The sequence below is a fragment of the Strix uralensis genome, chromosome 1 (genome assembly GCF_047716275.1).
Source record: "Strix uralensis isolate ZFMK-TIS-50842 chromosome 1, bStrUra1, whole genome shotgun sequence".
In the NCBI taxonomy this organism is placed as follows: Eukaryota; Metazoa; Chordata; class Aves; order Strigiformes; family Strigidae; genus Strix; species Strix uralensis.
In genome coordinates, this window is record NC_133972.1 from 116,682,471 (window position 1) to 116,707,491 (window position 25,021).

A 25,021-nucleotide genomic window follows, 5' to 3' on the forward strand; every position below is an offset into this window, starting at 1 on the left:
CGGGCCAGGCCAGGCCGCACGCCGGCCGCCACCGCGCCGAACCGGGCCGGGGAGTCGCCGGCGGCGGCGCCGCGCTCCTCGCTGGAAGCGCTCGCTCGCCCGCGGCGCTCTGCCCGCCTTTCGCCCTTTCAGTGACACTGCGGCAACAAACGGCCGCGAACCGCCGGGCGGCACAAGTCACCGCTCGGGCGGCTGAGGCGCCGCGGAGAAGCGGGGCGGGCCCCGCGCTGCGCCCCCAGCCACCTGCGGGCGGACCCCCGCCCCCTCTTCCTCGCTCCCGCCCGCCCCGTGACGTCACCCCAGGTGCTTCCCTCCCCAGGGGCGTGGTCTCGGCAGCCCTCGGTGGGCGGGGCCGCGCATGCGCCTGGCGCCGGCGGCAGCGGGACCCGTTGCGAGCGTATGTGCGCGCGCGGCGGCGGCGGCGGGGCGGAGCGCGGTCGCCGCTCCCGTGTGGAGGGCAGCGCGCGAGGTGCCGGGAGCTTGCCGACCGCCGGGCAGGCTCGCGCTCTGGCCGCCGCCATGTCCTCCGCCATCGAGCAGGAGTTCCAGGAGATCGATGCCGCTAACGACTGGCAGGCGCGTTATCTGGTGAGCGGCGGGGGGTCGCTCCGGCTCTGCCCCAGCCGGAGGACGGGAGGGAGGACGGGGAGAGAGCCGCCGAGCGGCAGCGCCCGTTGCCGGTACGCGCCGCTGGGGTGGGGAGCGGAAGTCGCTGGGCCACGACTCGTTTTCAGGTGCACGCAGCGGAGCTGCGGGCAGACGCCGCGCATGCTCCCGGCAGCCGGCCGCGGCTTGTCCCTGGAGGGGGACAGCGCGCAGGCGCTGTGCGCGGGCTGTGCCGGTGCGCGTGCGCGCCGCCCGCCGGTGGGGGTGCTGGCGGCCCACTGCGCCTGCGCGGCGGCGGCCGCCGGGGCTTCTCAGCCGGTGCTGGCGGCGGGGCGCGGAGGGCTGAAGTGAGCGGCCTGGGCTGAGCCGGGCGAGGGTGTTTTCCCCGCGGTTTCCAGGCAGACGGGAAAGTTACACCTGATAATATCGATCCGGTCAAGGCTTGTCAAGGGCCCTGGGTTCGCGGCTTTGCCACCGAAACCGCCGCTCAGCGGTTCCTCAGGCACCCGCTCGCCCTCGTCAGCCGCCTGTTACCGCTGCCTCCACCTGCTTGGCCTGCACGGTTCCCTCTCAGAAAATGCACTACTCGGCCTTTTTCTTTAGAAACAACGAGGTTGCTAACTTGCACCAATAGTCTTTGGGTCACTTCCATAAAGTAGACTTTAAGCTTATAATAGTAGAGCAGTTATTTGAGCAAGTAGGTATTTTACAGCGCTTTTTCACAAATGAGGAAAACTAACCCAAAATGAAAGTTCTCTTTGATAAGTTTTAAGTTGTGCTTTTTGTCTGCTAAATTAGCAGTGTATTTGATTTAAATATGTTTCAAATATATAATCTCTAGACAGGTATTATGGAACTGAACTGTGGCTTGAATTAGGGAATAGCGGAAATAAACTGTGCTAAGTTAATGGGATAGAAGTTGTAAGGGAAGAACTCTGCAATCAGTATTTTTCATGAGGTAGAAAAGTACACATGCATTACATCTGGTATATCCAGACAGAGCATGTTGGCTTTCCCAAGTAATTTTAATATTATTTGGTTGTATTTGGAGAAGTAAACTGAAGAGAAAATTGTATGTTAAGCTCTGCTAAACTTTGCATATGTGCTTCCTAACTTTACTACAGCTATGCTGTAAAATATTCTTTAATAAAGTTTTTTGTATTGGTTTTCTATGTTTCCCTGATTTTGTAGATCTTGCAAGCTCAGGATTTTTTCAGGGTACTTAATGCACTTGTTTTATATTAAAAAGAGGCTACAGATCTGCGTAAAAACATAAAGGGAAAGTAAAAATGATGTTTTTAAATAGTGCAGAGTTGTAGAAAATACTCTAATCGCTGACTACTTGTTTTTACACTGGGTTTTTGTTTAGGAAGGTATTTTCCTGTAACAGTGTTGTACAAGAAACATACATACTTGCCCTGAGAAGTGTAAGTTTCTCTGAAGAAAAAAAAAAAAAAGGCTGTTAGGGGTGTTTTGTTCTTCTTGCTGAGACCGGTTTTGTATATTTGCTCATCAGTTCCATGAATTTGCCAAGACTTGTGGTAAAATCCTGCGAAGGTGGGAATATGTATGCTGACTCCTGGAGCTCCTATCCAATCTGAATTAATGACTGAATAAATAATATGAATTTTCACTTTTTTTTCTTCAGTGCAAGTTTTACGTTACATCTGGCATCTGGTTTGTTTCTCTGATTTGTGATGGATGGCTGGGAAAGCTGATTTTAGAACTAGACATTAAACTTCCTTCAGTTTAATTCTTTTTAGTAAGCCTCCCCCCGCCCCAGTCACTATAGTAGTGTTTCTGGCTGTTTTAATGTTTCTTGACCAAATTACAAGTCTGTTTCTGGGCACAGAGGATGCCAGTGCTTTTAAAAACAAAATATGTTGCATCCTGTTATGGAGTAATACAAAATTTACGTTTCATGGGAACTTGATGCATTTATTCAGTGTGCATGTGGTTGCCCCCAAAGCTGATAAGCCATATAAACTAGAGGAGAAAACAAGTTCCAGTGTGGTGTATCAAATTTAAAAAATTTTTTCTAATGGATCAAGAGATTTTTATACAAATATGTAGAGCATTGGTGCTTGACAGTTGCTGCTCCACATTGTGGTTTAGGTTCTTTACAGGTTTGCACTGCAGTTAAGTAATGTCATACACCAAATGCTAAAATATGGATCTTCCTTATGTATGTTAGAGTTCCACTGATGTCCTTCTTGGCTGTGTTTGTTGTCTGGGAATATATAGACTAGGAAGTTTGAGAAGACAAAGAAGTTAGTGGGAACATATAGAAGACGAGAGAAATGCTTAGTTGTAAGAAGTTTAAATGCTCTTTGGGACACAATGATCACAGGTAGCAACATCATCTAAAAGTAAAAGAAGAATTCAAAATAAAATATTGTTAATTCTGTATTGTACAATGTCTGCTGAGATGGCATCAGCAGAGATATAAAGGGATAGTTCAGTTCATTGGAGGCTGCTCGTCACTAGCACCGTAGCTGTGTTTTCAGTTGTCTATGTAAGGTAAATTTGTATATCTTAGTGAAGTTGTGGAAAAGGTATACTCAGAGGCAAAAAGTTAGTAAAAGTGAATATTCAGGGTATGCGAACAGTATGTGCCTTAAAATTGTGTGTAAATGAGTATGTTTGAATATCCTCCAAATGCAGATTATTGAAAGGTTTGTATGAATGCCTGGGGAGAAGCAGTCTGTGATTTCACATTGATACTTGTGAGTCTAGAATTGCTCCTTCATATTGGGTCATGTTTAAGTACAGCTATATGGGTTGAACTGTCAAACCACCAAGAATAATCTTGTGGCTGTTAACAGCAGCCATAAAATCATTAACTAGTTTATTTTCCTTTGTGGAGATTTATGCTGCCCGTTGGTGTAAAGGAGCTAGCGGTACACTGCTGTTAGTTCTGTCTAATGGAGTCTCTTATTACTGTGGGAGATAACATGCAAGTCTGAGGTAAACTGTAAGCATAATAAATACCTGGGGTTTTTTCCCCTTTGTTTGTGCTGCATCAGTTGCTTACCAGATTGCACTTACATTAGTTTGGTGGTGTTAGCCAAGTGTGGGAAGATCTAAATGGAAACAGCTTGGCCAAGAACAAGACACGCGTTTTCTGAGTGAAAATAACACTAGGTATAGTAAAGGTTGGTTTAAAAATGTTAATTATTAATAACCTTGATTAATCAATAAGCTTGAAATTCTTAAAATAGGATGTGTAGAACACTAATCTTAATCATCTTACCAGCTATAAGTAAATTGCATTTTTTGTCTTTTAAAGGAAATTCGACATAAATCCAGTGACTATCCTCATAAAGTTGCAAAATATCCAGAAAACAGAAATCGAAACAGATACAGAGATGTTAGTCCATGTAAGTATCTTTTCTGTAATTATTGCAGTAAACTCTATGGGCTTTTTGCTTACCCAGTTTACTTTTAAACACTATAGCTAATAAATCATGGTCACCATCGTTTTGTATTTTGTTTATTTCTGTAGGCATGTATCCTATGATAAATGTGTTTTTCACAACACATACACAAATATGTATAACAGGAGAGAGAAGAATCTGCTGGTTAAACTCGGTTGTTCTGAATGGTGAATGAGAGATGATTGCAAATCATAGTTATTAGTGTATAGGTAAACGTTTGTGAGCTGCAAAGTAATATTTTAAAGATATTTTTCTCCTAAGGAAATTATTTGTTTAATATTGCTTTATCTGTCATTAAAAAATGAAAATCTGCTGAGCACTGAAGTTAATAAGCCTTGACTAACACAGTTTCCTTTTGAGCTAAGTGATTCTGCACATTTATAAGACTGTGTGAATAAATGCCACCGATTTCTACTGTTGCTTTAAAATTAATTGAGATTTTGTTATTTTTGTCTGTTCAGAAGAATGCATGCATGAAGTTGTTCTTTAATTTTCTCAATGTGAGTAGATGTGGTATGGAGTGCTTTGTATTTTACTAACTGCCGTAAAATGGTCTTTGTGACATAATGATCTTGCATCTGAGGTGAAGACATGATTTTTTTTTTACCAGCTTCTTTGGTACTGAGGTGTTGTGGCTTTTTTCCAACAGTGTTCACTTCAGAAACTGTAATCCAAAATCATTATAAAAAGACATGTGAATAAAAGATTGCCAATATGTAGTTACAGCTGGCAAAAGCTATCATAAATCACTTTCAAAAGGACTAGGAAAAAATTCAGTACAGTCTTAATTTTTCTACAAAATATTGAAGTTGGAACAGGTTAAACATTTGCATGCTCTTTAGTATGAAGTTTCCCCGAGCACCAAAAGCTCATAATAGCCTTCTTGTTACTGGATCTAGCATTTTTGAAGGGTTGCTGGTCTATTGGGGCTTTTTGTTTGAGAGCCTAATCTGAATACCTATTATGAGATTTGGAGAAGTGCTGAACTCCTTGTTTCCAGTTGAAAGTTGTGGTAACAGCATGTGCCTAGCACTTCTCAAAATGACATGGAGAGGGTCTCGGGTTGAGTCATGTTGGTCAGATGCAGTGCTGCATGCTGCTCACCAGGCTGCTGCCAGAACACTAACTGGCACAGCGTATTTGCACCAAATGGATCCAGTCTGGCTTAATGCTGAATCTCGGTACTGCACTCTGGTGAAATGGAACTTAAGAGTCAGTGCACAACCTCTTTGCTGTGTCTGCGTGGCATTCCCCCAGATGGTCTGTTTGAGAAATGTACAGCTCTGAAGAAGATACCTCAAGTGAGTCAAGGCTTAACAATTTCCGCTGTATGCTCCGCAAAGGGAGATAGGCCTCTGCTGGGCCTTTGCTGATCTATGCAGAGGTGCTTACGTGTCCCAGGTTTGCTGTCCTGTGAACAGCACAGCATTAGCATCTTACTGGTGGTAAAGTAGATCGTGTTTTATTCACTGTTTCATACCTAAATTGGGATGAGGGTTGTAAGAAGAGAAAGCAGGAGATTGGATTTGAACCCATGAGACCCAAGTTCTATTCCTGGGTCCAATATCCTGTACAACTTGTGTGGCAAAAGCTGTATTCATGCATTTGCCATTTCTCCCATCCATGGATTTTTCATTACTTAGGCACTACTGCAAAGAGAACGGCAGCTTACCTTCAACATTTTTGTGGTTTTTCTTTCTTCTTAAAAAGAGTGTTTCTAAAATAAATAAATAATACATTGCATTATTTTAAGTATCATCTAATAATGCTTGCAGTAATATCTTAAAGGTGTGACTTGTATTCATCTCCTGTAGTTTTTTTGAGCTCAAAATGTTCCTTAATCATAGCGTGCCTTTTACAACAGTAAAGAGCACCAAACACCTCTGCCTTGGTCATGGCAAAGCCTGCTTCTGAAACGCTTGTTTAGGCAGGAGGAAATTATTTATGTGATTGTATTAATCCCTGGGCCTTGTGCAAGAGCAGAGACAGATAAAATCTAATCTTGAAGTAATAGTTGGGCTCAGGAAAAGGTTAGAGTCATTACATGCTAGTTGACATGAAGTATAACATGATGACTGAACTAAGATGATGAACTTTGAGGCATATCTCAGTTTTTAGTATTTATGAAGGAAAGAAGGTTTGAATTGGGCCACCAAGGTAGCCTGCAGAACTGGGCACTAGGAGCAGCAAGGCTGTATGAGAACAGAAGCAAAACACTGTGTTTGAACTAATTCCTCTTGAATTTTACATCTGTGTTTTCAAATACGATTCATAATTGTTTCTGTATCAGTGGTGAGAGTTGGGAGGAGGAAGAGACCTGGAAGGGAATATATGATAAATAACATTCCAAGATAGCAGTACCTGAATTTTCAAAGCAGCTCGGCTAAAAGCCATGCCGTTTGGTCACTGTGGTGAACACATCTAATCGTGGTGTATGTTTGCAAGGAACTGGTGTTGCAGAAATGCAAGACAGCTCAGTCTTACACAATCTTAACATCTTGGTCCTTCACTTTGCAAATTTTACTGCTCTTTAACAGTGTTTAAATGAAAAATGTGTGATAATACTAATATTCTCTGATAGTCAAAGGCCTTCAGAACTAGCGGTTAAACTTAAGATCTATCCAGTCTAAAATCCGAGGTGGTATGTCTGCAAGAGGAAATGCAAAGATTCTGTCTTGCAGAAAAGATGTCAATTACAAGTGCAGGAAAAAATGCAGAAAAGGTTGGGTTTCCCCATTTCAACCATAATACACAGCACAGATACACTGAAACCAGTTTGTGTCCATTACACATATTTCTAGGTAAAAGTTGATTTGGAAAGGCTAATCATCTTTGCCCATTGCAGTTGAGTTTCACATTGTCTCCAGTTTCATAAATATTTTTGTTAGTGTCCAGTTTTGTTGGCTGAAGAGCTACAGTGTGTATAAGTTTGGTTGGGTAAAAGCCCTCAAGAGTTACTGCCTAGCCAAAGAAAATAGCAGTCTAACAGTTTGGTATTAGTCTCGAATAGGGAGAGGAATATTTTGGCTATGTAGTACTTTTGAAACAGGAAGTTAATCTGAAATAGGTTTGGTTTGACAGCCAGTCATTTCCTGACAGATGAAACCATTTCTCAGAAAACAGGGTTAAGAGAGGAAAATCACTTGTGAGATTATTATTTTTTATTGATAACTTTAATGAAACTCTAAGATTTCTGTTGTTACTTTCCTTCTAAATCTTATCCTTAGTTGACATCAGACTAGTCTAGTGTCTCAGATTGACTGTAAACACCTTTAGAGATCTGCTTACTGTGTTCCCAGATTTAGAGGCAAGAAGGAAATCCCCTAGGCAAAATTGGCAGGATTTTTTTTTTTTCTTTTCTTTTGGAGGGTAGATGGGGGTTTACGCAATTTTATCTTTAGCCTTCGTTTGTAATGTGGTGTGTAGCCCAATATCTTAGGTAATCTGAACATTTTTGCCTGACAGATCATGTTGCTGTTGGAGGATCTTAAGAGGTAGTTGTTTTCTCTTGTTTTCTTCCTGTGGCCATTAGACTTTGTGTTGGACATTTCAACTGTTGGCTTACAGTTTTCCTGGAGTATATACCAGGGAGAGAGGAATGTGAAGATTATTGTGCTTTACAGGGAACAGAATTGGAGCTGATGTGGATGGTTTTCCATGTAGTGCTGATTAATAATCATTGCGAAAATGTTCCCTTTCTGTGCTGTGTTTTGAGTGTATGTGCTGAGAACAGGGAGATGTTCTGTCCAAAATAAGCCTACTGCACTTCTTGTTGTCCATATTAGAAGCTGACATTGATGATTTTTATGATGTTACCTAATGATTCTCTAAAACACCTTGTTACCAGAAACATGGTGTAAATAAACAAACTCCACATGCTGGTTTTGGAGATACTTCTTCGGGGTTGGGGAAGAGGGGAATTTTATATCACATTCTGATATAAACTTTATTATATCTTAAGTTTTTTTCACAGTCCTGCTTAAAAGTGTAAGGATCCTGTGCAGTAGTCATGTATATATTTCCATATGAATACGTTTCAGTTAGGAGCTAGGCCATGATTGATATGATGGCATTCATTGGGTACAACCAGTGACAGGGTGGGGAAAAGTCAATTTGCCTTTCCTTTGCCTTAGGCTACCTCTGAAACTTGAGACTCTAAGTCTAGTGACAGAATATTGTAATCTGAATAATTTAGCAGCTCAGATAGACTAGATTTAGATTAGTGAAAAGAACGGGATTTGCTGGTAGGCGGGAAAGGGTCAGGCTGGGTCATTGGGATGGCTTATGGCTACATGTTTTATTTATTACTTTCTTTAATCCACTAAATAACATTTCACCCTCCTTTGTTGTTAATAGCTCTATATTTGGGGAGCCAGAGAGATCTCTTGGATAAAAGATAATTTTTAAGTTATACAGTGGTTTCACTTCTAGAAACACAGTTGTTTTCAGATAAAAACCTTTCCTTAACCAGCTGCAAGACCTGTTATGATGTAAAATGCTAAATATTTCATATATCAGTTTTAACTGGCTATGTCATTTTCCTTTTTAGCAGGGAGTGGGTAATGTGAAGTCTTGGTCTTATTTGAGACCCGGGGAGTGTTGTCAGTGATATCAGTGGGACAGGGTTTCACTTGGAGTGGGTAATAAGAGTCTGCTTATCTGAGACAGGGTCGTTTTGGAAGTAGTTTTCTTAGTGCAGGAGCCAGAATGAGAAGCAGTTTTAAGGTTTCCACTTCCTTTTCAGGCTGCACAGTTTGTTGAAATAGGGGAATTAGCACTTCAGAAAATGAGTACTGTATCTTAGCTGTTGTGGGCATGGCAACATTTAAGATAAATCTTTAAGATAAGATTTAAGATAGGTTTATCATTCGTATAAATCTGAAGTACTTTGTAACTGGAAATAATTTACATATGGGAAGTATGTTACAGCTAAGTCACTGTCAAAAGTTTCTTCATTTGATTCAGAAGAGCAAGCCAGGGCTTGGATGAGGCTTCTAGGTCATTGTGTCCTTTGGGAACCTTTTCCCTTGAAAGAAGGGAAATCAATATATTCTAGTGGTTTTCTTTGTCCTGTGGAGTGTATGCCAGTGTGTTTGTAGGATCGCTTCTGTTTTCGTTGGGGAGGAGGAGGGAGGCTGTCCGTGCATAGAATGAGTTGTTAAAGGGGCTTTTAAAAAAACTTTCAGAATTTTATTTGTCATGTTTACAAAGCAGAATGTATAAGAAGGAAAAAATGAGGCTGAAAATGTGTGTAAGGATTATAGTAGGAAACCTCATTAGGGCCTCGGCAGTTATCTCCTACTGGCAGCAATACAGCAGCTGCTGCTGGGTGATTGAACTGTTAACAGTGCCTGCTTACGTCATCTTTCCGAGAACACTAGTACCGGTATGTGTGATTTACTATAACAAGATCTTAAGTTTTTCCTGTTGGCAAATGACATGTAATATTTACAAAGGTCTTGGTTTCTCTCCAGTAGAAACATTTCAGATAAATTGATACATGAAAGGAAAAAGTAACACTTTGCTATCCAGACAAAATAATACAAGGAGGTATATTTTACTTTAAAATGCACATGTCTTAATTTTACTGTGTCTTGGCTTTGATAATATTTTTTCTTTATACAGATGTATCATAAATTGTTTTAAGACTCCTGAAAGTCAAGATGGTGTTGCCTTACAGCTGGAATGCTAATGAAAACAGACTAAACCATTAACTTTCTCATACTTTTATATTAAAAAAAGGTTTTCAGCGTATTTCTGTTCTCTGCACGTTTGTACGTGACTGCATATAAAAGCTAGCAGCTAAAGGAGATAGAATAAAAACCCAAATCTCAGTCCTTAACAAAACAAACCAAAAAAAGTAGTAATTTGCTGTTGACTTCTTTACTTGAATCCAGCAAGCTACTCTCTGACAGTTGTCAATAGCAGATAGATGAGGAAGAGTATAAAAGCAGATCAAGAGCTAGTAAGTGTACTTTTCCCAGGTTTCCAAATGTATGGAAAGTATTCATAAAATCATATGAGTGGTCCATAGAGCAAGAGTCTAATTCAGTAACTGTTTCTTGATTCCTCAGCTTTTTGTCTATCTAGGTCATATTCATTAATTTCTTAGATAAGCCTTGTGCTGTATGGACTGGCTGTGATACAGGGACTTAAATCGGAGTTCAGCTGTCATAGCTGCACTGAATGTGGTACTTGGTAGTTGCTGTTGTCAAAACTCATGGACTTTGTGCATTTCCCAAGATGTTTGCCAAAAGGAAGTTAGCCTTTCAGTGCAGGAATGGGACAGGGAAAAGTGGGCTGGCATTTTAACAGCAGCTGTGCCATCAGTCTGCACCCCAAATGAGTTTTGTGGGTTAGACCTGGTGAACATAGGCTAAAAGCTGAGATTGCAACATAATTTGCTCTCAGCTCTGTCAGCTTTTTATGGAATCTTTTCCATCTCTTCCTGAAATGGGTTGAAGTCTCTTAAATTAATTTTAGTTTGCTATTTTTTATTTACTCTTCTCTTACATAGTCTAGGCAGTTGACCTTCAAGGGGTTTGCAGTCAGTTGGATCTGATTTCCTAGCATACAGTTGTGTACAAATTCTAAACTAAAAATGCTGTTTATTTAATACAGTTCTAATAAATGGCTGAAGGATTACCTTGCTGTGAACAAGTCTGATTACCTAAATGTCTCCTAGAATGTGATAAATCGGATACTGAAAGGTGCTAGGAACAGCCACAGTGACTTTTTATTACACAGTGATTTAGTATGACAGTCTGATAATCTTTCTCATATACATGGTATAATTTTAAATGGAGTCCTTTGCTTGCCTCTGCCCTAAATAGGGGAATCTTCTGTCTTGTCTGTGTAATGATGAGACTGAAACTGTGTAATTAGATTAGGCTTCATTTAATCGGAAGATTTATTAAATAGGTACATTATTGCATGTGCCCCTTCTTTAGTATTTTTAATTTGTGTAGTATTAAACAATAAATTACAGGGGAAATTAAATTGATCAAATCTTGAATTATTGCAAGTAGATTTTTTTTATTTTTTCCCTAGCTGTGTGAGTTTATGATTCTACCACAACCTATTCAGTTCACTAAAAATCTTGGAATTCTGAACTTAAAGGAAACCATGTGGTGGAGTAATCTGGTGTGATAGAACAGAGTGCTGCCTGGTGTGGGTTGTGGTGCTGTTGTATTAAGGAAATGCAGCTGTTGAGGGATGGCTGTGAGCATCTTTTGGCATGTGTGGGAGGGTTATTTTGTTTGGCTGTGTTTTAAAGAAAACTGGGTATTCCAGTTTTTTGAGCAGCTTCTGTTAATAGCTGCCTGAAATTACCCTGATGGAGTGCTGAGGGAAGAATGAGACAGGCAGTTATCAGAGTTACATGAGAAATTAGTTTCATGTATATTTATAGTTTGTCATTTGGTTACTACTGCAGAATTTTATTTCTAATTGCTTGTCAGACCTAAACTGGCCTGTTAGAGAGTATTCATCGAGATGGATGCATCATTAATTCTTAATTTTCTTTGAATTTTAGATGATCATAGTCGTGTAAAACTGCAGAACACTGAGAATGACTATATCAATGCCAGCCTAGTGGTCATAGAAGAAGCCCAGAGATACTATATTTTAACGCAGGTAAGTAGTACCAATGACTAGGTTATAGGGATGGAGAATCTGGAGAAGGGGAATTTGTACAGTGGTAATTGTATTTGGATGGTTCCTTGTCTCTGTGAATTATATATATCTCATACTAACTGCCTGTTAGATCTAGTTGTGGACACATTATTTTATATTTTAAGAAAAAGCTAAAGGGAATATTTAAGTATGAATAATTTACTGCATATAAAGCTTTTCAAGTATTTATTGCTCTTCAGTTCTTTTGGAAATAGGTTGCAACAATACTTTTACCCCTTATTTCATCTTGTACTTTCTGAGCGTGCCTGCAGTAGCTTTTCTTCTAACAGCACGATAGTATTGATGCCCAAACTGAAACATCCCTTTCCTGAGTTCTTACTGTTATATTGTTTGTTTTTTAGAAAAAACAAAGCACTGAAGTACTGGAATGATCTGTGCAGTGTGTTTACTTTCTTGCCTGTCATTCCTATCATTCTATTAATAATTTGTTTAATCTTTTCAGAGGAAGACTTTTTCCTGTTCCACACGGTGAACTATTAACTGTGTTCAAACACTGCTTTGCCTGTATGTTCTCACACCTTTTTTTTTTTTCTTTACTACACAGGGTCCGCTACCTAATACATGTTGTCATTTTTGGCTAATGGTGTGGCAACAGCAAACCAAAGCAGTTGTTATGCTGAACAGAACTGTTGAAAAAGAATCGGTAAGTGATACTAGGCCTAAAGTTGTAAAGTAAGCAACATCATTTTAATACAGTTGAACAATGTTTGATTGTTAAAAGGACTAACACTTTTTCACTGATATACAGCATAACATGTATTTAATATAACATTAAATGGAGCTAAGACACAAAATTTGGTTTGGTGAAAACAGCCTGTGATAAATATACATCCAGAAAGGTGAAAGTAACATCCTGAGAAGGGAGGATGTACTGACAGAGATAAGATGGAGTAGAAGCAGTGTATGTTCTAGAAAAAATGGAAGGTGGGAAAACCAGTTTGAATTAAAGTATCTTTAGATTATTTCTTCTAAATTTAACAGAGCAGTATATTTGTTATATAGTTATCTTGTTTATAACAATGAAGACAAGCTGCTGTTCTGCAACTGTCAAACTGATCTAGTTAATTTTGATTCTTTACAGCTGATGGTATACATGCAGAGTGCATGAAATCTTCTGTTACAAAGTAGTTTTTCTGCTAATGTGCCTAAAATCACTAGATTTTAGTTATAAATGCATGTCATTTGAGGTTTATGGTTTTTCTTCAGAGTAGATTTGGTAGTGAAAGAGATTTGGCTAGTCCATTAAGAAGTCACTTATTTTCTTATGCAGAAATTTTCCTACAGAAAGTTTGAGTGCAGGGCAAGGGGAATACAGGACAAGGAACAGTTTTGCATTGCTGCTTTAGTTCATTCTTTTGTTCACTAGAATCTTCCAGTATTCAGCAAGCGTTGGTAAAACTGGATGTGTTACATCAGCTACGTAAATGTGCTTGTGTGCACATCAGAAATGGAGGGGGGAAGTGTTGTTGAAATAACTGAGTAAAGATCTCTGTTCACTGTAGAGAACTAGAGGGGGTAGAGGTAGAAGGGTTAAGGTATATGGGAGAAGATGCTAGCCCTGTGATGAAAGAAAGCATAAACAGATAAATCAGGCATGCATAATAGCCAGTGAAACAGTTGTAGTAACTTGGCTGTAAACATTATGGACTTTGAGAATTCCCCAGACTGGGAGCAGGTACTTGAGTCTACTGTATTGAATAATGGGGTCTCAGAACCTGCTCATGCAAAGCCCAAGATACTAGGATACTTAACCAGATTTTTCTTTCTTTTTTTTCCTCCTTTCTTCTTCTCCTTTTTTTGAAAAAAAAAAATAGGTGAAGTGTGCACAATACTGGCCAACAAAAGAAGAGGAAGTTATGACATTCAGTGAAACAGGTTTCCGTGTGAGGCTAGTATCTGAAGACGTCAAATCCTATTACACAGTACATCTACTGCAATTAGAAAATATCAACGTAAGCTTTTCTCAGTCTGTGTAGCTCATATATTCTTGGGCTTAAGTATATAATGAAAAACTGTTTAGCATATTGTCACTACAGGTTTGTGTGAGCTTTTACACTGAAAATTTTAATACACTGTGCTTCTGATAATGTTGAAGATGTATGTGTGGCATATAAGCAAGTGAGTTAGATTTGAGTTAATCTATACGTTAAAACAGATAACAGCTTCAGCATTTTTATACTTGTATTTTTCATTTGGCAGTACCTTAACATGCTGAATTGTAATTGATGGTAGTGATGATTCTAAGAGGACCTGTAAGAAATACCCTAAAAGGAAGAACCTAGGAGTTAAGATTCTGATTTCTTCTGAATATCAGAAATCAGACTCAGTAATTACTGTTTTTTAATGGAGCTTTAGTTTTCCGTGTAATTCAGTCCAGCTATCTAAGTTTTTGGGGGGAGGGGTGATTACCACCTGTGGATAGGTAACTTTATCTCATCTTGCTTACCTCCCGTTTTGCTCCACAGGACCAACCATCCTTTTCTCTTAAAAATTAAGCACTTTGACAATTTAATCAAGTTAAGCTCAAAAAAATTGTTCCTGGCCTGAGCTTGGGTTGGAATTTGCTGCTTCTGTTTCAGAGCTGAAGACAGGATTGAAGAGCTTGTCTGTTTGTTCCAGCTATGTCTTGTAAGATATTCTCTCTCCCTATAAACCTTGCCTTATATTAATTGAAAGTGCTAGTATGGCAAGTTTTATTCAAGGTTGTCTTGTCAGTGGATTTGGGAAGGGAAAGCTTGAAGGTGTTCCTTTGCATGTTGTTTTATACAACTAAACATTGATATATTTGGTCAAAATAATTTGAATTTATAGTAACTATTAATGGTACTTCGAGATAATGTTTGTTAATTTGAAACCTCCCTCACGAGATCAACATGATAAAACTTGGCATGTTGTTCCTTGGTCTATTCAATATAAGAGCTTTATGAAATTCTGTCCTACTGATCTGAAGAATTTCTATTTAGTTGTTTGTTTATTGACAGCAAAGGCAAAGAAAAGAGGACTAGTGCTTGCAAACTAGTTCCTAAGAAGGAATAACTCCTTTTGGAAAGCTGAGGCAGGTTTTCCAAACTACTGAAAAGGCTTCTTCGTGGAATTGTCTGGCTGACGTTGGCCCCTGATCTTAAACTTCCTATTTTCAAAGTATGGAGTTTTCATGATATGTGTATGTTTGGACATAACATTGGCTGCAAAATGCAGAGATCCCTTGAACAGCACAAAGTACATGATAGTAGGCTTTTGAGTTGGAGCTATTGAGCACTTAAATTTCTGGGTTTGCTTTGGACTGGTAACACAGGCCTGTCAGCACTGTACAGAGTTTCTTGTATGTCATGTAAATCAGTTTCACAAATACTTAGCAAACCTACTGTGTTGAAGTTTTATTTTAGTGCCCTAGCACTCCTATAAGGCTCCACGAATATTAACTCCAAAGAATATTTTTTTGTATAAAACAGCTACAAGAAATAGAACATACTTGGTTACTCAAAACAGAAAAACTACATATTTTCCGGAATAACGCTGTGAATGTTAAGTGCAGTCCTCTGTAAGAATTTGATAATTATACCATAAAACTTGTGGGAACTGAGTACTCACAGTAACTTGAAATGTGAGCTTCACTATGTTTATACAAGTTACTCTGGAGGGGACTTTGGTGGAGGCATAGGAAGACATTTAGCCACTTGATGCCTGGAATATAAGATGACTCATGAACAAAATATACTCTGAATTCCAAGAATAGTTAAGAAATTTTAGTAGTTCCTTGAAAACAGAACTAGAATTGTCTTTATTCTGCAACCATTCTGAACTCAAGTAAGTCTGTGTTACTGCAACAAATCTCTCTAATACATAAGCAAAATACATACCTATGAGGAGTAAAGTGCTTGTTTGATGTTGTTACCAGTGAAGCAACCTCTGAATATTCGGTTGTTTTTGTTGGTGGTGTTTTAGTTTTGTTAAAGAGCAATTAGAAGTACGGGGGAGGGGAGGTGGGGGGGGCAACGTTTGGTTTTTAGGATTAGATCAAGGCATTGGGTGGTTTGATTTGTTTATATCTGTTCTAGGCAAACATTTGTTTTTGCTGTTAAGGCTAGTATAGTCCAATAAATCTTTGGAGAGGAGATGGTGTTTACTGGTATCTTTCCAAAAGTTTTGAAAATATTTCTAATGTGCTTTGCCTTGCTAGGATTATTGTGGAATTTCCTTATTTTTTGCCTGACCCAGTCTGCATTTTAGAATATAGAAATTTGAAACTGCCTTTCCACCGTCGTTCATTTGTGTATCCTACATCGTTTTGCTGGTGTCAATCATCAGCTTTTCTGAAACTTGATGTCTGCTTTCTGCTGTAATTGCTGAGTTTCAGAATGCTCCTTGAGGAAAGATTGACTGTGAAGGCTGCCACAAACCCTTGCCTCTGCTGGAAAATAAGGGTAGAAGGAAAATACTGTGCTCACGTTACAAATTCTTAATCATTTATGTGTGAAGATATTGCATGCCTGTGATTTGAATCAAAGTCTCCCAGTATACTGGAGAAGTGATAGGTGTTTATGAGAGCCTTTTGTTAAATCTGTAAAATAACCTTACTGGCTAGGGTTGCTAAGCTTTGTGACAATATTATGGGAGAATTGTTAGATATTGACAGCTAACTTCTGGAAGACTCCACTTTGTGCTGATTATGTACTTTTTTATTATTCTTTATTGCTGCTTTTAGCTTTTCTTGTCACAAGTGTGAGTACTGGTCTTAAGAGAAAGAAAACTTTCGTTTTCAGTAATTGCTGATGTGGCAACCCAGATAGCCTGGAGAAAGATACAATGTGACACACAATTAATGCTTATAAACAAAACCCCACTAGGTTGGTACTGGGGAATTCAGGGAAGCTATGGGAGGCCAAATGAGCATCAGTACTTGAGGGAAACCAGGGATTGACTGGGTGAGAAAATGGGGCAGTGGAAAGGAATTGAAATTGCTGGAGGAACCTTGATGAATGTATCTCAGACTGGGTTCCTAGAAATAAGAATAAAGCAGCCGAAGGAGAGGTTTGCAAAGAAAATACTTGCTGGAGGAGAAAGGACTAGAAGAAATAAACTAGATTTGATATGACACTGGTGGTATGATACTTTAGAGTACGGACCCATTAATAAACCTCAAGTGGAATCTTGAGTCCTCTGCAAATAGCAAATATTTAGTACCAAGCCTCTGTGTGGCCATTGCTGTCAGATTAAGGTGATACAAGACTGCTTACTGGCCCTCACTGTCTGATCCTGTGGATGAACCAGGAAGAGTCAGTGTAGTTCAAGAAGATAAGATCTGCTTTGCTGCTAGTTTACAGTGTCCAACATTTTAAACATTCTGAGAAGATCTTTTTGTTTGTGGAGGCAAGCAATCCAATGGCAGGCGATGTTCTGGGATCTAGTTGTATCTTTGTATATGGATGTGTATATGTATGTAATTCCTGGAGTGTTTTGAAGGGATTTCTGAAACATGGCATACACTAGCTTCTAAACTTGTGGCATGTCCTCATATCACTTTGTCAAACTGAACAGGGATTAATTTTGGTCTTCATGACCGCAGAAATAGGACTGAGTTGTTAGGAAAGGTATTGATGTCTAACAGGAAAGGAGAACCCAGACTCACTTGAATGTCAAGTGTTTTGCAGATTCAGTAGGCATAACTATTACCACGTTGACTTTAATAACTTACGTTAATTATTAAAAAACCCCATAATGTTTGTGAGAATTATTTGGCCCCATTATCCTCATTGTCATTTTTATGTACATTTTGAAAACCATTTTGTCAGGCATTAGAATGAATAAATAGAAGAGGTTGTGGTAAAACTTGATTTAAGATTTTGAATTTCAGTGCTTAGAATATTGCCCTTACAGCATGCCTTCTCATTTTTATATGATCAAATTAGTTGTTAATGCACTTAAGGCATCATCATTAAATACAGGACCATTATGGGGTTGTAGGTGTATTGTACACCTTTTTATCTTAGACCAAACTATGAAATGAAGGCTTTTATAAAGAGTGTGTGAAGTTTGACAGACCAGCGTTTTTCTGTCTTCACCTGTTCTACTTGACACTGAAGGCATCAACTTCCTTTGAGCAGTTTGGTAGTATTTCATTGATGTTTATACTCTTGGGTGACTGAACAACCTAAAATTGTTTGAGATTTTTGTACCTTTTTGTTTTGAGTGATTGAATAGTCACTGTAAAAAGGTTACGACAAGGCTTGTTTTGATGAATGTAAATCTAGTGGCATTATGTTATTCTGCACAAGTCCTCAGGTCAGTGTCTGCTTGTAACCTGGAGCATGGCTTGTGGTTTGATCATCCTTTGATTATGCTGTTAGTGTTGCCAGCAGTCAGTGGAGAACTGTGCAGTGTGGTGGTAACTTTCTGAGTTTATCTGTTTTAGCTATGTTGGTTATTTACCAAAAGCTTATCCCAGCAGTTCGTGAAACTTTCACTAGAATGGTTTGACTCGTTTTCTTGAAAAGTTGTTTAAATGTTGTCCCATGATTATTCAAGGATTTTTAAAATGAGGTTTTTTGGTAGCTAGTCTTAGGGAATAAGTCTTGGGAGAATATTTTGTAGTTACCATAGAATAAGCTGGTCTTCAGTTACCATGCAGAAATGTGTTCCCTGTGTATAAGATATATACAATTTATATTACTGCCTGAGTCTTGAAGTCCAGCTTTTTTCTTTAAAAGAATATCTAGTTTCCTGATAATACTTTCAATAAAATCAGTTGTTATTTAAAACTGAATTTCTGTCCATCAACAGTTGTGCATTTTTAGTGAGCCCAAATGTTTTTTTGTTACAGTCCTGCATCACTTCACGTAAGTGATAGCTGTGGTGCATGGCTCAGTGACAGGGGAGTTCTTTAAGAAAGGGTGGTACAGATATTCACACAAAGACAGTATTTCAGCTGTGCAGCTTGACTGCCAAGCACCACTTGAAAGAGCCATTCTGTTTAAGAGAGAAAATGTGGGAGGTTTGAAATACTCAAATGGGATTTGGCTGTACGATTAGGAACTGCAAGTTCAAAGAAGACCAGCCAGTTCCGGTGCACTGAAATGGGACCCATGAAGAAAGATGAAGAGACTAGGTATTTTTGAAATGAGCTGAAGTGATGGAAAACTGTGGGATGGATAAATCCTTCGTACAGCATGGGGAGGAGAAAAAAGTAATTCTGTGGGTTAGAGCTGGACAAGATGTACAACAGCACTGTTAACTCTCTCCTTTAGAAATACCTATTTTCAGACTAGTGTATGAGCAGGGTGACACTTGACCATGTGCTTGAAGCACTACTGTTTTTTTACGAAGAGGATGCTAGGGCTTGTTACTGTATGGGATTTGGAAAAAAAAAAACCAAAACAACCCAAACCAAACAACCTACAGATCACCTTTGTTTTCTATAGATAAGTGCATTTTTGCTGCTTTTAGGTATAAGGAAGGCTTTCATCTGGAATGCTGTTTAAGAATCCTGAGGGAGAGTGTATCCATTATCACTTCTAAGGTTCATGTAGATTCACAAGAAACAACTTTAACCTTTGCTTTACCTAGTGTGTGCATTTAGCTCATCTCTCCAGTTTTCCTCTTAATTTTGTTTGTAAATTGATGAGTTATTTGTCTTAGAGGAAATTGCTTAAGAGTGTTATCTTATTTAAAATTCTGTAATTTCCAGATTTCTTAAAAAAATATCTTCTTCATGATTTTTAAACAAATGGGTCATTTCAGTTGATTAGTGAGTTAACTCACTAGTTGAAAAACTAGGTACAGAAGATCAGTAAGAAGATCTCAGTTGAAAATGCAAACTTTTTAAAATGCTTAGCTTCAGACAAATAAGAAAAGGAAATCTCGGTGTATTCATACAATTTGGGTCTCGGTAGATTTTTTTTTTTTTTTTTCCCCTTTGAAATCTTACTGTGTACTCATTTTCCCAGTATGATGGATCAGACTCTGTTGTCCTTGTTGAGCTCTTAGCCGAGAGACAAAATATTCCTGGAAGATAACTGTACATTTGAGAGTAGCTTGAGTCATGTTAATATCCACTTTTCTGTGAAAGTATTGGCAGTCTTGCAGTATCAGGCATTGAAGGCAAAAGACAAAATGGGAGAGTATTTTTGTTATGTAAGTGGTCTCTCATAAGAAGTTGAAACAGACTGAGCAGATGAAAAACAGTAGAATTTATTTGAATTTCCTAGCTATATTTTATACTCTTGCTGAAAAAGAAAAATAGCTTTCCTGGAATACGTTCATATTTTAAATCTTCTTGTGTTCCAACTTTTTTGAGGTTTGCATAGGTTTCAATCTATGTGGAAAATAAGATGAAATGGAGGGAGGATAAAAGTAACTGAACCTTTCTAAAATTCCTGAGCTAAATCAGTGATCGAGTTGTCTCAAAATCACTGTGGCAAGGAGTAGCATTTAACAGTAGGTCTGAAGTGAGTTCCATAAAAATACAATCCAAATTTGTTATCAAAGCTTTTTGGATATGTACGTACTCACTTGCTGTCATTTCAATACTTGCAGTTAGTTGGTTGTGTTAGGAGAGGAGCTGCATGGTTCTGAAACAACTGCACGGTTTTGGAATCCTTCTTTATTACTTACAAAGAATGAGTATGTCCAGCAGAAGTCTTGCTGGATGTCCTGCTGTATGGGTTCTTATAGGCCTTTTTGCATAAAGCTTCCTGCTCTTCTCAGTAGTGTGGTTAGTATAAAGGAGATGCTAATACCTTTCAATATTAAAACTTGCTCTGAGCAAGAGTGGAGAGTGTTTACAATGCTGACGGGTAGTTTTTTCAGGCTTATTAATGCTAGCAGTCAAATAACTGCTGTCGGTCATTAAGCTTCATTAATGGTAGCAAAAAAAGAATGTTTGGGAGCAAATAGTAAAGCAAACCAAATACAGTATTGAAAGTTTGAGAAGAAGAAAAAAATGTGTATGGTAGTAACTGCAAAGGGGAAAACTACCAACTTGGATGAAAAACTGTTTCAGGTTGGTTGTCATCCAACTTGAAGCAAGTTCTTGGATTGTTTGTCTAAATGGGAAGTTTAAATAGAAAATAGTTATTGATTCAGATCGGGGAAATGTGTGCTAACTAAACAAAAGTAGAATGCTTTCTAGTTGTATTGTTTATTTGTTTTCACTTCTAGAGTGGTGAGTCCAGGATGATCTTTCATTTTCATTATACAACATGGCCAGACTTTGGAGTTCCTGAATCACCAGCTTCATTCCTGAACTTCCTCTTTAAAGTCAGAGAGTCTGGTTCACTAAGTCCTGAACACGGACCTGCAGTAGTTCACTGCAGTGCAGGGATAGGGCGTTCCGGCACGTTTTCATTAGTAGACACTTGTCTTGTTCTGGTAAGTGTTGGTCATTTTCTCTGTCCCCCCTTTCCTTCTCCTGACACCCTGCCTCCCTTCCCACTATGCGCTTTGTGATCAGAAGGCTTTAAAAGCATTTAAGTTAATGACATGCCAGTGAAAACTTTAATTATGGTATCATACCTTTTTTTCCTTCACATATTTCAATGGTTTAAAAGCACAGCTCTAGAAATACGTTTACAAATCCATTTTGAAGTACATTATACATTTTCAAAGCTTCCTGGAAAGTAAATAGTAAGCATTCTTTTCCTTTTATGTAAGATGTACTTAGAAAAGACTGAGATTTTTTTTCAATACGAGCTTAAAGTTAGGCTTGTGAATATATGTCTTTTTCTCTGAACATGGGATATCTTGCAGGTCTGACAGGCCCCTTGTCTTAAGGTTACAGAAAATTGGTGTCTGAACTAAGATGAGAACTAGGGCACGCCCCTGGATCTCCTGCAGTGTGTAGTGGAGGATGGGGCAGTTTCCCTAGCTGTGCTGACCTCTGGGAGGTGGGGCTTGGTAGCCAGTTGCAGTACCACATGGATGAGTAGGTTTTTTGCTTGCTTGGTGAGCTGTGTCATCTATAATTGCTCATGACTTGAGTGAACTTCTAAATATTAAATAATATTTAAAATCTCTGGGGTTTTTTTTGATTTTCAAGTCCAGACACAGACTTTTTATCTTTGGCTGTGCTTGGTAATAGTGAAAAGTACAGCACAGGGTTAAGTGAAATAGGATTTAATTTAAATTATAAGACACTTATCTTCTGGTTTGGTTAGGTCCTCTCAATTTATTTTTTATTTTCTTCTTCAGTTTTTTCTGCATTTTGAAAAACATAGGTGTATATTTTGATGTAAGTATACTTTAATATTAGATGAATTAAAGTGAACATTGCAAGAAGTGCAGGTATGTGGTTAAAAACAGCCCATGAATATAGTGTGGGGACAAGTGTGTGCATTGCTCAGATTAGGGGTTCTGCTTTAAATAACGAAACTTGTGCCACAATCAGCCATTCCAAATTGCTGTTCAATTCAGCTTTATGGTTCTGAGTCTTATAGTCCTATTCCAAAGTCCATATACATGCCTGAATAAAACCAAGCATATCTAAATTTCTTCGTTTTAAGACTTGATATTAGGGTATTGATTTATTTAGTTAATACATGATCATTGATTTGTTCATAATAAGCTTTCATTAGATGGTTACCTTTTTTCCTGTAAAAACAATTCAAATATCATTTGAGATGTTAATTTCATATATAACTAGTGGAAATATAATATGAAGAAATAAATTTTTAGATTTAATTTTATGGCTCATTTTAACTTGTAATTATTTTTTATATGTTGTCTCTATCACTAGCAGTGATACTTTCGATGTAATTTTCTTTACAGATGGAGAAAAAAGACCCATTTTCTGTAGATATTAAGAAGGTATTACTGGATATGAGAAAATATCGGATGGGACTTATTCAGACTCCTGATCAACTAAGATTTTCATATATGGCTGTAATAGAAGGAGCAAAATTTATAATGGGGGATTCAACTATACAGGTAAATGCTTAGTTCTGTATATTTAAACAGAAACAGTAGACTGCTAACAATAGTTAAGAACGAGCTCTGAACTATTTTAAAACATGTAACTTTGTGGGATTTAAATAATTCGCCTTTTTCAGTGGATGCCTAGAAGTATTAGAGGGTATCTCATCCGCGCCTTGTATCAGCTAAACTTTTAATCCTATGGATTTGTCCCCTTTTAGATAAAATATAAAAATAACTTCTCTGTACTAATGTTTAAAAAAAAAAAAAGCTTACATTGATACCTTCAATACTGAAAAGCAAAAGTAATGCCCAGTATCACTTTGAAAAGATAGCAAGGATCTTTTTAGGGTTTCTTGATCTTTGTATATATTTTCCTAACAGTAAAGTTACCTGATGCTACAGATCAGGTGTATTGGTAAAGTTACCTTTTGTTTTTCCTCCATATCCTTTAAAATTTGTGTTAGAACAAGTTTTGGTGTAAACAGATTACCAAATTTCACTGTTTTATCAGTGTGGTTTGCAGATGTAACAGTAGCTACAGCTATTTTAAATGGCTGGGGGTAGGTGGGAGGGAGAACTGGGAGGAGAGGCTGTGAAACAGACTTAATTCTGCTTCCATATGCTAGGGCTTTTTTATTTTGTTGGTCTCTTAAAATCATAAATGAAGCAGATAAACTAAAACACGTTTCCTCTTTTCTGTGGTTTTGGTAGTTGTCAGATTCTTCTCATTGACAAATGTTTCTTGACTTGCTGTGTAAAGAAATTATTTTGCACAACTACTAATCAACACTTAGGTAGTATGCTGTTAGTCTGATACCTGTGCCATAGTCCTCGAAGACTGCATGATTCATCCTAACACTAATAGCAATTTAGCCTCTTTATTTTCTGGAAGCTGTTCCTGGTGGTATGAGGGTATTCTCTCTAATAATTTTTCTGCTTCTTTTTTTTAAAAAGCCATGCTCCAAACTGAGCAGTTCTGACTCCCACACTTACCCATCCAGATCACGAGATTTCTTGTTCCTGGATACAAGGAAGCATTGTCATCTCGAAATACTGCTTGTCGGGTTCAAGTGTGTTATTTCTCAATACTAAGAGAATGCCTAAGAAGGCACACTTCTCATTTGTTCTTTTTTCTTTTTCTTGTTATGATTGTTCAGATGATCTTTCCTAAACCAGTGTTTTCTGCAGTGCAGGCAGTTGTCCTGGTGCTTTTCTCTTTAGGCCTCAGGGTCATGTGCAGAAAATCAATTGGCAGTGCTTAATAGGAATATTTCTGCTTTAGAGGTCACCTAGATCATTTTTTTTCCCCTTGTAGGGAACAGTTATACTGTCCAGAGTGTGAGAAGTGTTTACTTCTCTCTGCTGGCGATGGGGAGGGCATGAAGTCATTGAACGCTTCTCTGATACCCAAATGTTCATCTCTGACATCTCCATGGATTCCAGAAGTCCGTAAACTGTACAGACAAGCACAACATATGCTTGAACCTTTACTTGCTTACATCTAGTGGCTGCAACTGCAACACTTGTATCAGGAGGCAAGGAGTCTCTTCCCTTCATTTAGCCCCTCTGGGATTCCACCTGTGACTGAAAGGAAGGATCGTACTCACCCAGGTTGCCCTGAAACCCTGCAGAGGCATGTGGTTGGTGTGCTGCTGCATGGGGCCGTAGCTGAAACAATTACTTGCTTCCTAATTATAGTACAGCACTATATAATGGGTGAGGTGGAACAAGGTGAAGTTTTCATTTCTATGAAATTCCTTTGTAATAAAGATACGTTAATATTGCTTCAACAACATAGTGGAGTAACCATCACTCTTTCAGAAAAATCTGTTGAAATGAGTGTCTCTGGAAAAATAAATTTGTGGCTTTGGAAGGACAAAGATGGTTGAACTCCTTAGATCTGTAGATGTGTTTTGCAAACAGAGAACAAGAATATTATAATTTTGTACTGAAACTTGTGAATCCAAAAGCTGTATCTGCCATTCACCTGATTTTGTCAACTGAATATCTTAACATGCCTTTCTGTTGTTTCCTTTCATTCCAAGAGGCAATACAGACTCTAAGTCTTAGCTCCCCTACACAGGCGTTTTGGCTATGATTTTAAGGACAATTGTATATCTTAAACTTTGTCACTTCTTTGTTTCTTCCACACTTAATTTGACAAGATGCAGTGTAGTATTTCAGTTCCCGAGATATATTTTTGTGGTTCTTTTTTGTAAAGTTGCAGGTACTATCATAAAATGGCAAAGGTAATTTAGCAACACAGTCCTCCACAGTCTATCTGCTTCAAGTTGTACATTATTTTACCAGTCCTGCCATTCACGTAGTCTTGTCATAGATATTTAAACTTAAAATTACCAGCCATCTGAGCTATT

The 25,021-nt window shown here is 38.5% G+C and overlaps 1 protein-coding gene across 3 annotated transcripts in view; it reads left to right on the forward strand.

Moving 5' to 3' along the window:
* The first annotated feature begins 381 nt into the window (after positions 1-381).
* Positions 382-25,021, forward strand: part of PTPN2 (protein tyrosine phosphatase non-receptor type 2) — a 32,734-nt gene continuing 8,094 nt past the window's right edge. For all 3 annotated transcript variants that reach the window (XM_074877943.1, XM_074877924.1, XM_074877932.1), the window contains exons 1-7: positions 382-588; positions 3,896-3,986; positions 11,578-11,678; positions 12,283-12,381; positions 13,553-13,690; positions 20,895-21,104; positions 22,500-22,658. In XM_074877943.1, the coding sequence (XP_074734044.1) occupies positions 400-588; positions 3,896-3,986; positions 11,578-11,678; positions 12,283-12,381; positions 13,553-13,690; positions 20,895-21,104; positions 22,500-22,658 (987 nt within the window). In that variant the 5' untranslated portion in view covers positions 382-399. The remainder of the gene's footprint in view (positions 589-3,895; positions 3,987-11,577; positions 11,679-12,282; positions 12,382-13,552; positions 13,691-20,894; positions 21,105-22,499; positions 22,659-25,021) is intronic.